Source organism: Chiloscyllium punctatum, chromosome 7, assembly GCF_047496795.1.
Source record: "Chiloscyllium punctatum isolate Juve2018m chromosome 7, sChiPun1.3, whole genome shotgun sequence".
NCBI lineage: Eukaryota > Metazoa > Chordata > Chondrichthyes > Orectolobiformes > Hemiscylliidae > Chiloscyllium > Chiloscyllium punctatum.
In genome coordinates, this window is record NC_092745.1 from 44,364,014 (window position 1) to 44,377,932 (window position 13,919).

The window sequence follows — 13,919 nt, forward strand, 5'->3', positions numbered from 1 at the left end:
GCCCTTTTATTTCCTCCATCACCACCAGCTGTTTTAGTTTTGCCATGACAGGATCTTTTTACGTCCACAGTTGGATATTGTTAGCAGTGACCAGAAGGGTGTCCAGAAAGTTTAAAACCAAATTGGATTCTTCCAGAGGGGGATACCGCCGGTGATGTATCTGCCAGTGTGAGGCAGCTCAAGGCATTTGCCACTTGGCCTCCCAGAAGGTGCTCCAACTTGTAACTGTACACACTAAGAATAAGGGCCCACCTCTGAATTCAACCAGAGGCTATGGGCAGAACAGCCTTGCCTTTTTCAAATAGCCCTCAGAAGGGTTTATGGTCAGCCACTATTACAAAATTAGATCCATAAAGGTATTAGTGGAATTTTCTCACACCAAAAATGATTGTCAAACCTTCCTTTTCTTTCTGGGCCTATTTGCATTTGGCATATGCCAAAGTCCAGGAAGCATACACTATCGTGCGTTCCTCTCCATTCTGTCAAAACTACCCTTATACCATACAGGGAGGCATCACATGTCAGCACCACCTCTCACTTCAGATTGTAATGGGCCAAGATCACAGATGATGACAGCTGCTTCTTCATTTCCCTAAAAGGTTATTTCTTGGCTATGCGACCATTTCCAAGGCTGACCCTTTATCAACAGCAGGTGTAAGAGTGCCAAGATGGAGGCCAGGTTACATATCACCAACTCAGGGAAAGATCTAAGCTCTGGTGTAGACCTAGGAGCCAGAGCACCTTTGATCACCCTCACTTTGTTTTCCAATGGGTGTAACCTGATCTTGTCGACTCTGTAGCCCAAGTAGGTTACTTGGGTGCCTTGAACACATATTTTTCCCTTCTTGTATATTGGTACAAACACTTATAGGTATTAAATATGGCATATTTCTGTGACTTCTCATCTAGTTGCAATTGCAGGTACACATGGCTCATATCCAGCAGGTACACATGGTTCATGTCAAGTCCTCAACATGAGGGATTGCATATTTATCCAGATAGGAGAAGCAGTTTACCATTTGCTTGAAATCCTCACAAAGGCAAACCAACCCATCAGGTTTCACCATCAATATGATCGGTGCTGCCCATTCCACAAACTATACCAGTTTGATGATTCCTTCGCTTTCCAGCCACCTGATTTCTGCCTCTACTTTTTCCATGCAAGGCAAATGGCAGGCCTTGCAGAACCGCTGAATTGCTTCCTCGTCAACATGTAAGGTGATCTTGCCTCTTTTGATAATCTCTCGATCTTCCTGAAAAGCTTCTGGGTATTTTGTCACAACTTCACACAGGCAGCAATTTTCTAATCAAAAGACTATGAGCCAATCAAGATGAATCTTTCTCAATCAATTCCATTGCATCAAGCTCGGGCCCGAGTCTTTTACTACAACCAGTGGTAATTGCAGCAACTGCTTTTCATAGGAGACTGAAACCGAAGTCATACTATTAATCTGTAATGGTTTCCTCAGCATAGTTTCTCAGTTTAGTCAAGGTCTTACGCAAACTTAAATTCGTCCAGAATGAACCTTGTTAAAGCCTGGTATCCAATACAATCTGATGACCATTCAACCAGACATTTATTTTGATTAGTTCTGATTTGGATATTACTAAATAAATTAGCTGTTCCAAACTACATGTTGGTGAACTTCCCAGAATGAGCACTGTCCTGGATACTGGCCTGAGTTCTCTTACTCGAATCAGGCCTGATAGGATTGTTTTGCTGTTTCAAGTCTGCATGCCAGCAGGAATTACAATGGCTTGCTGGCCCAGATCCTGAAGAACATTTTAATCACTTAGCCAAGGCTTGGCTTTGGGGTTTTTCCATGGGCTGACATGGTGCCCCTCTGCTCAGGATATGTCCTGCGTAAGGCTACGCAATTGCATTCACCCAAGTGGTGTACTTCAAGCTCAGTCGGAGAGGTGAGGGTGTCCAATTCCATCAGGACACCCTGTAGCTCACGTGCTCCATTTCCGCATTCTCTAATGAACAGGCATGACAGCCAGTCACAGCGCCAGTTTGAAATCTAGTTGGGCTTCAGCTAATAGGTGCTTTTGCATGGTTACGTCAGGATCCCAAATGGTCTCTCAGCATTTCATTCAGGGTAAACCCAAAATCACATGCCTCTGCCAGTTATCTTAACCTAGTCCAAAATCCCGATTCAGATTCTCCTGGAGGTTCCCCTCTTGAATTGCCAAATAGATAGCGTCTCAGAATTAGAGGAGGCTTGGGGTCGTAATATTCCTTAACTAAATCCAACAACTCTTGAAAGGTTTTTGTATGTAGTACCTCAAGGAGTGTTAGGTTCTGAATAACCAAAAATGCTGCAGATCTGCAAACAGTGAAAGAATTACTCATAGCTTTTCATCCGCCCTAATGTCTTTTGCTCAGGAAAAAAAAACCTTCTTTCCACATACCGAGTTCAGTCTTTGACTGCAGAATCAAATGAGTCAAGCTTCCCAAATAAAGGCACGATGCCAGAAATGCTTACCCCAACTCAAAATCAACTGCATTGAGCAAAATTTCCTCAGAAGCATACTATTTTCCCTCATGGCCACTGAAATAACTCCATGGAGGCCATTATCCTGTACAAAACCAAAGCAATCTTAGTTTGCACTCTAGAATGAAAAAATGCCAATGATCAGGCTTTCTTCAAGACTTAAATGAGATGATGGAAAAAACACTGGAAAGGCAGGAAACCAACTTTTGCATGAGTAAATTACGAAAGTTTCACCTCCAAAGAGAACATAACACTACATCGGACCTCAGTCCTTCTCAATCAATTTCTCAAGGAACGGGTAATAAATGCTAGGTACATTTCATGAAAGAATGAAAAAAAGACACCACAATTTAGATCTACAGAGATTCTAAAATAATGAGAAAACAAAGAAATGTCTCTTGTAATAGTGTCACTGAAATGCCTCTTATGCTTGTAGAAGAATTTCAGTTGCAAGTTGCTCACTAAGGATCTTGAATGACAGTATCACAAAAATCAAAAATACATTTTGTTAATAAATGTTAAATTAAGATGAAATTATCTTCCTGTTTAAAAACAAATACAAAATTGAAGACAATGATCTCATGTTGTTCAATATGCCTCATTAAATGCAATCAGGAAGTAAGCTGAGGGGTGATCTTATACAAGTTCATAAAATCATGAGGGGCATGTATAAGGTGAATAGTCAAGGTCTTTTCCCAGGGTAGGGGAGTCCAAAGCTAGAGGGCATACGTTTAAGGTGAGAGGAACAAGATTTAAAAGGGATTGAAGAGGCAACATTTTCACACAAAAGATGATGCATGCATGGAATGAACTGTCAGAGGAAGTGGAGAAGACCAGTACAACTACATTTAAAATGCATCTGCATAGGTATATGAATAGGAAGGGTTTAGAGGGATATAGGTCAAATGCTGACAAATGGGACTAGATTAATTTGGATATCTGGTCGGTATGAACGAGATGGACTGAAGGGTCTGTTTCCGTGCTGTACATCTCTATGACTCAGTAACAGAAAAGTTCTGTTTAACTATAGTTCATTATTTCTCTAATCAACTACTGTAATTCTATGTTTGAAAACAATTATTGTTCAAAACAAACAAGGATACATTGCATGTTCTCTCTTGAACAAGAAAGACAGGAATTGAGAATAGAATACCTGTGCTGTGAATACAACAGAAAATCAATGTTTCTCTAGTGCACATGGATTCATGCGCATAAAGTATGCCTCAAGACTCAAAAATATTCCAATTTATTTTAATAAAAAGACTGCCACTTAGGTTGTCTTTGCTTCCAGAGTATTCCAATTTTGTCACTGAAGAAGTTGAATTATTTAAGGATTAAAGCTTCAGACATAGAGCCAGTAATAAGCAAAGCTATCAAAAGATGGGGGAACTGTAGATGTACACAGAAATAAATAGCAACCTAGACATTCAAATTGTCAAGATTAGTAACATAGAAGCCAAACAATCAGGCCTTAGGTAAAGGCTGAGGGAAAATAAAAATAACGCGGGACACATTGATACTGAAGTGTGGGAATTGTAATATGTATCTGCAATCTGTATAATGCTTGAAGGTGCTCTGTTCAGTCTGAAGGGTTACAAGTTAGAGTGTTAAGACAATCAGGGCAGGATCATAGGACACAGAATTTATAGCAAAAGATCATAGAGTTCTGTGTCCTATGATCCTCCCCCCACCAGCTTCCTGATGAGGGAACAGTGCTCTGAAAGCTTGTACTTCCATATAAACCTGCTGGACTATACCAAGCATTCTGTGATTTTTAACTTTGTCCACCCCAGTCAAACACCAGCACCTCCACATCATATAAAAATAAATTAAGTTGTCAAAATTAACAGAGGATGTAGGCACCTCTTTTAATTTAATGACATCACCAAGAAGAATACTCAAAACAGGATGATATCAAGAATTTAATTTTCAGAAAAACAGAATATATTTTAAAGTAAAATCATGAAAAGCTTCTCATGCATTTTCCTTCCTAGTATGTAACAATTACCCTAATGTGCATAACCAAACTCCAAAATAACATTGACAATGATCAATGATATTACATTTGTTGCATTTCTCTTGTTCAATTCACTATTTCATGCATAATCCACAGACATACTGCAAAGACTTTAATCACCAACTGTACTCACAGCAAACTCTTCTGGCGTCACCTTCAGGACATCAAAGACCACTGCATCAAAACTTTTCTTAGGGTCATTAGAAGCTTTCTCACTCAGAGACTCAGAGCTGCTACTCCGCTGCAGGAATGAGACATATTCATGAGTTGAGAACATCAGACCTTCATCTAATAACATAGTCAGGACTCATTTAGAGAAAAGCCTAACAAGCAAAACCAGAAAAGAGGCTACAGACAGGAAATATTAAGTTTGGAAATGATTCCAAAAGTTGGACTTAAAGTAAAATCAAAGGAATCTGTAGACAGAGTGAGAATTTGAAATACAAAGTAATGAGAAGCAGATTACAATATAACGAACCAAAGATATTGTTGGGGAGGTTAAGTGTCAGCAGGATTTACTGCTGAATAGATTCAGATAAGAAAGGTTTGTAAGTTTAGAGTTTATAGATGGCAGAGGTTATGAGACCAGCAGAAGTATGGCTATTCTGGCAATTTTTCTCTTCCTCCCTAGAATAAATATTGAAATATATGATTCTGTATGCGTTTCTCAGGACGTGGCCAACACTAGCATAGCTCTTTCTGATTGTCTTCATTCTAAGATTTCAATTAAACAACGGTGATCCTTCTGGTGTTGATGCTCAGAGAAGAATGATAGGTCAAAAATTTCAAGTTGTAACCAAATATTTATCCTCAAACCCAAATCATTTGCTACCGCAGAGAGTAACTTACAGGTAACAATATTCTCATTACCCTGCTGTTTTTTCTTGATGGTATAAGGCATGGGGCAGGAAAGTGCCACCAAATAGAATTTGGTCATTTGCTGCAATGCTCTTTATATAACTCATAATCCCTCCACAAAGTACTGGTGTTGGATGTCTTGGGTACTGAGGGAAATGTCTGTACGTTATTGACTACAGCTTCACCTTCAACACCATAATTCCAAAGAAACTCATCTCCAAACTCCAGGACCTGCGTCCCTGCTCCCCTCTCTGTGACTAGAGTCTCAACTTCCTGACCAACACATCACAGTCATTAAGCATAGGTGACATCTCCTCCATGATAATCTTGAACAACAGGTGCCCCACCAAGCTGCGTACTCAGCCCCCTACTGCACCTCTTGCACACACATGACCATGTGGTCAAATTCCACACCAACTCAATTTGCAAGTTTGCTGACAACACCACTACTGTTGGTCAGATCACAAACAACGATGAGATAAAGTACATGAAAGAGACAGAATACTTAATGGCATGGTGTAGAGGCAACAATCTCTCCAGCAATGTCAGCAAATTGAAGGAGCTGGTCACTAACATCAGGGAGCTGAGTGGAGGGCATACCCCATCTGCATCAATGGTGCTGAGGTGGAAATAGTTGAGAGCATCAAGCTCCTGTGAGGGATGGTCACCAACAATCTGTCCTCGTCCACACACTTTGGCATTACAATCAAAAAAGCACAGCACTGCCTCTGCTTCCTCAGGAGGCTAAGGAAATGCAGCAATTCCATAAAGACTCTGATAAATTTTCATAGATGCACGATAGAAAGCATCTTATCTAGATGCATCAGTGTGACACAATAACTTTTCCCTAGATCAAAAGAAACTACACACAGTTGTGAACATAGCCTAGCCAATCACGTAAACCAGCCTTCCATCCACTGACTCTACCTATACTTCCCACTGCATTGGGAAAGCAAACAACATAATCAAGGTTGTACTCTCTTCCACCCACTTCTTTCGGGCAGAAGATATAAATGTTTGCATGCACGTACAAGTATTCAAAAACAGCTTCTTCCCTGCTGTTATCACACCTTTAAATGAACCTCTGAAATGTTAATGTTAATGTTGATCTCTCTCTCTGCACTTTCTGAGCAGCTGTATAACATTGTACCCTGCACTCTGCTCTGTTACCCATATGCACTTATAATGTACAATCCGCCTGTAAATCATGTAAGACAACATTTGTCATTGTACCTCGATACACATAATAATAGCAAATCAAATCAAACAAAACCTACATTGAGAAAGACTGTAGATTGAGCTCCCTCAATGGTGTTGCAAGTTTATACTGGTTTCATTCTCTAATAACTCCATAAAAATTTAGGAAATGTATTAAATATTACAGAACTAGTTCGTTCTTTTCTGAAGAAAGCTTCCATAACAGTCTGCCAGGCTGATAAACAAAGAACTGCTTAGGCCTGTTGTTTGGGAGGTGCATGCAGCAGTTAGTATTGATATAAAAGTAGAATAAGTGGAATGTGCAGAGAGTGAGCATCGCTGCAAAGTTGATTGAGAGGAACTGGCATTAATCAGTACATAAGGGAAGCAATAGTGCTAGTAGGGAGTTGAAATAGAGTGGAACTTTGTAATGTAGTGAGAGTGTTGGGGTTGGAGAAAGGTTCCCAGTGTAACTAGCATTCTTTTAAAGGGAGTAACTAACCAGCATAGCCTAACGGGAAGTCATGGCACAGATCTTGCACCGGTGACATGCTCTACTTTCGGCATTTGATGGCCGATGCAAATGTCTCATGTATCCTGGTGTTTGGAAAGTATGCCAAGCTGCATCAACTGACTATATGGATTTCAGAGCTGGAGCTGTGGGTGCTCTTGCTGTGGGGCACTGGTGACGCTGAATTATCGTGGACAGCACACTCAGAGAGGCAGCCACAACGCAAGCAAAGACTGAACAGGCAGAAGGGTAATGGGTGATCACCGGGCAGAGTAAAGGTAGCAATAGAGGCAGGAGATTTCTGTAACTGTCGTTCGCTGAGTATTTGGATACTGTTGGAAGAGACAAATACTCAGTGAACAGCAGTGGAGAGCCAGATCCATAAAAGGACGGTGGTTCTCCTGCTCAAGAATGGAGAAAGAAAAATGGACAGCTATGGTGATGAGGGATTCATGAATAAGGGGAATTGGCAGGTGTTTCTGCAGTCACAAAAGGGACTCCTGGATAGTTTGTTATCTTCACAGTGCCAGGGACAACAATATCTCAAAGACCCTACAGGCTGCTCTGAAAGGGAGGTGAACAGCTACTGACCGTGTTACATATCGTTGGTATTGATAGAAGTAAAAGAATGATAGCATACTACAAGCTGAGTATATGGAGTTATGATGCAAATTAAGAAAGAAGGACTTTTAGGATAACAGGATTACTCTCAGGATTACTACCAATGCCACACGCCAGCGAGTGTAGAAATAACAAGATATATCAAATGTTATACCTAGGCAAACATAGCTGCACTAAGCATTTAAAGTTTGAGCAGCTTTGCTCTGAGTTTACAAATAGGAGGCTGAACTACAGACACTGCGAGGCATTAGGGCAATGTAAAGTTACGTGGATTCTTTGTACCAGGAAGCAGTCACACCTCTTAGGATAGGATGCTCTGATATGGTCAGTGGTCAGGGACAAGATAATGTGACTGCAAGTGAGGCAGACAAGGGAATCCAGAGGACAAGAGTGCCAGCAGTGTCAACCTCTGCAATTATCCAAAAGGTTTGAGTTTCTCTCAACTTGTATGGATGACAGCTGGAGTTGTGGCATGGATGAGCTAAATGACCACAGCACTGTGGTACAGGAAGCCATTTCAAGCAAGGTGAAGCAAAAGGAAAATAGTGGTAATATGGGATAGCATAGTCAGGGGATGACACTGTTCTCTGAAGCAAAGTGCACAAGTCCAGGCAGTTTTACTGTCTGCCCAGCCACATGATTCAGGGTATCTGCTGTGGGCAGGATGAGAAAGTTGGAGGGGGAAGGAACAGTTGTCGTGATCCATGTCGGCACCAATGACATAGAAAGAATTAGGAAATTGGTGTTGAGCCAGTATGAAGAGATGGCCACCGAATTAAGAAACAGAACTTCTATGGTAATAATCTCTGCAAATTAGCATCCTGTAAACAAGGTCAGAGTGGCTGAAAGACTGGTGTGGGAGCAACTAGTTCTACGTCATGGGACACTGCCACCAATACTGGGGTAAGTGGGATCGGTAATGTTGGTATGGTCCACACCTGAACTACACTGGACAGTATTGTTGCGAACGTATAACTAAGGAAGTAGCAGGGGAAAGGACCCAAATTTGGGAAATAGTGATGAATCATAGACTGGGGGAAATTCAACACAGGCGAGAATTAATATGGGAAATAATAAATAGACAATAACAGGAAAAGGACAGAGAATACAGATCTAAGAGGAAATCAGCACATAAATTTAGAGATTAAGAAAATAACAAAAGGACAATATTTAAGATGCTGTATTTGAATGGACAGTAGGATTTGAAATAAAGCATACGAACTAGTAGTCACATTCAGATAAGTAAGTACAATCTTGTGGATATAATTGAGACATGGCTGTAGGATGACTGAGACAACTTTTCACTTTAAACATTAATGATCGAGATGAAGGAACTAAGGGCATTCTGGCTAGGTTTGCAGACGGTACAAAGATAGTCAAAGGGGCAGGTAGTACTGAGGGAGAAGAGAGGCAGCAGAAGGACTTGGACAGGTTAGGAGATTGGGCAAAGAAGTGGCAGATGGAGTACAACATGGGAAAGTGTGAGGTCATGCACTATGGTAGGAAGAAGTAGTATGAACTATTTTCTAAATGGGGAGAAAATTCAGAAATCTGAAATGAAAAGAGACTTGGGAGTTCTAGCGCAGGATCCTCTCAAGGTAAACTTGCAGGTTGAGTCAGTAGTTAGGAAGGCAAATGCAATTATTTGAAAGGACTTGAATGTAAAAGCAGGGATGTACTTCTGAGGTTCTATAAGGCACTAGTCAGACCACATTTGGAGTATTGTGTGGGGTTTTGGGCCCCGTAGCTCAGGAAAGATGTACTGGCCCTAGAGTGCGTTCAGAGGAGTTCACAAGAATAGTCCCAGGAATGAAAGCTTAACATAGGAGGGATGTTTGAGAACTCTGTATTTGTACTACATGGAATTTAGAAGGATGGGGCAGGGGTCACTAATTGAAACATACAGAATACTGAATGGTCTGGACAGAGTAGATGTTGGGAAGATGCTTCCATTCGTAGAAGAGGCCTGGACCAGAGGGCATAGCCTTAGAGCAAAGAGAAGACCTTTTAAAACGGAGATCAGAAGAAACTTCTTCAGCTAGAGTGTGTATGAATCTACACATTCACTGCCACAGAAGGCTGTGGAGGCCAGGTCATTGAGTATATTTAATACTGAGGTAGATAGGTTTTTGGGGATCAAGGGTTACTGGGAGAAAGCTGGAGAATGGGGTTGAGAAACTTATCAGCTATGACTGAATAGCAGAGCAGACTCAATGGGCTAAATGGCCTAATTTCTGTTCCAATGTCTTATGTTCTTAGATTGGGACCTGAATATTGAAGGATACATGACATTTCAGAAGGACAGGAAGCGAGGGAAAGAATGGAGGATTGACTTTGTTAATTAAACATGATATTAGTATAACAGAGAGGGATGACCTAAGTTCCAGAAACTAGGTCCACAACCACCTGATGAAGGAGCAACACTCCAAAAGCTAGTGCTTCCAATTAAACCTGTTGGACTATAACCTGGTGTTGTGTGATTTTTAACTTTGTACACCATCCAACACCGGCATCTCCAAATCATAATATGATTGAATCTGACGTCCTGTTTAAGGGGCAGAATTGTGGGTCCAGACCATTTTGAATTTAAACAAGGGCAGTTAGGGCACGAAAGAAGAACTTGCGAAGGTGGAACAACAATTTTGTTTCAGGATAAGTCAAGAGAGATGCTGTGGCAAACATTTAAGGGGATATTTGAGAAAGTGCATAGAATTCCAGTATGTATGAAAAATTCTAAGGGACAGAACCACTATCCATGGTTAACTAAAAATGTCAAAGACAGTATCGAACTCAAAGAAAAGATTTTAATTGTGAAACAATAGGTATCTAGTCAGAAGATTGGACAGAATATAAAACAAAAAAATTGTAAAAGGATGAGGAAAAAATTAGAGTATTAGAGAAAGTTAGTCAAAAGTATAAAGACAGGTAGGAATGTTTTTTTTTTAATCTGATTTTAATAAAGAAAAGACTTAAACTAAGTGCTGATCCTACAGAGAGTGTAGGGAATTAGAAATGGAAGACAAAAAGATGGCAGATGAATTGAACAGATATTTTGTATCACAAGGGACAGCATGATAGCTGCGTTCTGGACATAGCTGTAATTCAGAAATTCATACAGAAGGAGAAATTACAAACAATCCTGAGTAAATTGTTGGATCTGCGTGTTTCCACATCCCCAGGTCCTGATGGATTTCATCCTAGTGTCTTAAAATTAGTCGGTGAGATAGTTAGTTGGCATTGGTTTCAATTTTCAAAAAGTCATTAAATTCTGCAAAGATTCCTTCACATTGGAAAACAGCTCATGAAACTCCTTTATTCAAAACAAATGGGGAAGAGGGGGCAGAAATTCAGAAACTACAGGCCACTTAGCTTGACATCCGACTCTACCTATTGGAAAAATGCTAGAAGCTTTTTACCAGGGCACTAGGAGAAGTTCCAGACAATCAGGCAGAGCCAACATTGTCATTTTTACAAAACTATCACATTGAACTAATTTAGAGGACTTGTTTGAAGACGTAACTTGTACTGCAGGCAAAGGGGAACCAGTGGATATGTTGTGCTTAGACTTCCAGAAGGCATTTGATAAGGTGTGGAATAGGTTATTATGGAAAATAGAAACTCATCAAGTTGAGAGTAACATATTCGTATCAATAAATCTCCTTGGATGCCCTAATACATTCTGCCCAATCTCAATACAGATTCCAGCATGTGCAGTAATTTGCTTCTGCTATCCTTCCTGGTTTGGCCTACATGTGACCAGAGACCCATAACAATGTGCCTGACTCTTTGCTGCCCTCTGGACAATTGGGTATGGTCAAACAATCCTGGCCTAGCCAGTGACGTCTGTAAATTTTTAAAAAGGCCTGTGTTTTAAATTAAAACAGGTGCTTTGAGGTGTAAATAGAGCACTTTAGCTTCCACAAGTTCTACCCAGCAATAAGTCAATGTGATATCATTGCCATGGGGAACAGGGGCCCAGCATCAGTCGTCTTAAAATTCTAGCGCTAGATTTAAACAATGATAAGTAGCTTTTAAATGGAATCTAGCAGTTCTGCCCTGGTGAAGCAAGGAGCAAAAAGTGTGTTGAAATACCAGAGGGATTTGTGATCTTCCAAACAAGACTACAATTCTGCTGAGAGAACAGCATGGTGTAATGTAACTGGGGCAAGGGTTATTTTAAGAATCTTAGAAGGAAGACTTCTTCTGTACACGACAGCATTAGCTATCTACTAAGTAATGTTTATTCAACATTGATTTTGTTTTGTTTATGACAGAAAATGACTTCAAACTTGGAATCTTGTTGCATAGTGGCACCTCTGATTTTACCTCTGAATTAGCACCTATTATCTCCTCTCTTCCCATTTACAAGGATACATGGACTCTAATAATTGCTATGTAAGCAGGCCTCCTAAACTAAAATTGCCCGTGTCCATTTACAAGCACCATTTAACTGCCACTTTGAACCTGAGCCGAACAATTTCATTTGAACGGATTTTAAAATTTATATTTTTTAAATCTACTTCTTTCATTAAATCTGCCCAAATCTCTCCCCATCTCGATAAGTACTAATTAGGTAAAGTGAATTCCTTGCCTCCAAGCACAAAAGAATTAACAAATAGGAGAAACAAAAAGATGAATGCAGAAGCCTTACCTCAGAAGCTGTGGCTGTAAAATATATCGCACTCGACTGCCCGTTAGTCAGGTCCATACTTACTATGCCACCCACCACAATAGCATTATGGAAAGCTCATAGTCATGGTGCAAGCTTCATCATTCCTATACAAAGACACAGCACCAGTCAGTTGCAAGACTTTGACAAAAGAATTTCAGTTTCTATTTGTAAAGCACAAGAGGCACATAAAAGTTGTCAGGCTATTTCAAAATGTTTAATTTTCTCTTCTGTGACACGCTGATATACTAAAAAGCTAATTAGCACCTCAAATTAATGCCTTCAAAACAACTGCCATAAACTGACGAAGCAGCTGACAAAGCAATCATTAAAATGACACAAAAGTTGACTCCCAAATACTGTACACAAAGATTCCCAATAGGAACACATTTCTGAAAAGCAGCAAACCAATTATTGCATGTACTTCAACAACAAAGAGTTTTACATTTAAGTTGTAAAATGACACAGCACAATATCTATGCAATTTAATTCCCAACATTATCTTCCTGCTCCTTGGATGCTGCCTGACTTGCTGTGCTTTTCCAGCATCACTCTAATCTTGACTCTAATCTCCAGCATCTGCAGTCCTCACTTCCACCCTGCTTACTAAATCCAATCTAACAATTACTTAACCTGTTTTTCTCATCAATCTATTCAGAGATGTTATTACATACCTCTGGAGCAGGTGGGACGTGAACACTGGCCTACTGATGCAAGGGTAGGGAAGCTACTACAGCGCCACAAGAGGATCCACTAAGTATGGAATGCTTCATGAATTTATGTGTCACCCTTACAAATTGGTCATGCTAATTCTCTCTGTATCATTCCAGTTTTAGTGTATGTCCTGATGTCAGGTTATTCAGAGTATTTTCATCACAACTACTTTAACAAATGAAATTTAATTTACTGTTTTTTACATTAATATTTTCCTTATTTTCCTTCATACAGCTGGGATACGCTCCTCAGACGGCAAACTACATTTGATCTAGTACATAGAACAATACAGCACAGAACAGGCCCTTCGGCCCACGATGTTGTGCCGAACATTTGTCCTAGCTTAAACATCTATCCATGTACCTATCCAATTGCCGCTTAAAGGTCACCAATGATTCTGACCCTGCCACTCCCACAGGCAGCGCATTCCATGCTCCCACCACTCTCTGGGTAAAGAACCTATCCCTGACATCCCCCCCTATACCTTCCACCCTTCACCTTAAATTTATGCCCCCTTGTAACACTCTGTTGTACCCGGGGAAAATGTCTCTGACTGTCTACTCTATGTATTTCCCTAATCATCTTATAAACCTCTATCAAGTCACCCCTCATCCTTCGCCGTTCCAATGAGAAAAGGCCTAGCACACTCAACCTATCCTCGTACGACCTATTCTCCATTCCAGGCAACATCCTGGTAAATCTCCTCTGCACCCTCTCCAAAGCTTCCACATCTTTGCTAAAGTGAGGCGACCAGAACTGCACACAGTACTTCAAATGTGGCCTTACCAAGGTCCTGTACAGCTGCAACATCACCTCACGACTCATGAATTCAAT

The 13,919-nt window shown here is 40.5% G+C and overlaps 1 protein-coding gene and 1 pseudogene across 4 annotated transcripts in view; both read right to left on the reverse strand.

Annotated features, from left to right (window-relative positions):
• Positions 1-13,919, reverse strand: part of ralgps2 (Ral GEF with PH domain and SH3 binding motif 2) — a 436,511-nt gene that overhangs the window by 271,152 nt on the left and 151,440 nt on the right. For 3 of the 4 annotated variants that reach the window (XM_072573456.1, XM_072573455.1, XM_072573457.1), the window contains 2 exons: positions 12,354-12,478; positions 4,649-4,756 (listed from right to left, as the gene is read on the reverse strand). The exons of the other annotated variant lie outside the window; for it this stretch is intronic. In XM_072573456.1, coding sequence (XP_072429557.1) covers positions 4,649-4,756; positions 12,354-12,410 — 165 coding nt within the window. In that variant the 5' untranslated portion in view covers positions 12,411-12,478. The remainder of the gene's footprint in view (positions 1-4,648; positions 4,757-12,353; positions 12,479-13,919) is intronic. 4 annotated transcript variants of the gene reach the window in all.
• On the reverse strand, positions 13,125-13,223 carry LOC140480177 (U6 spliceosomal RNA; annotated as a pseudogene).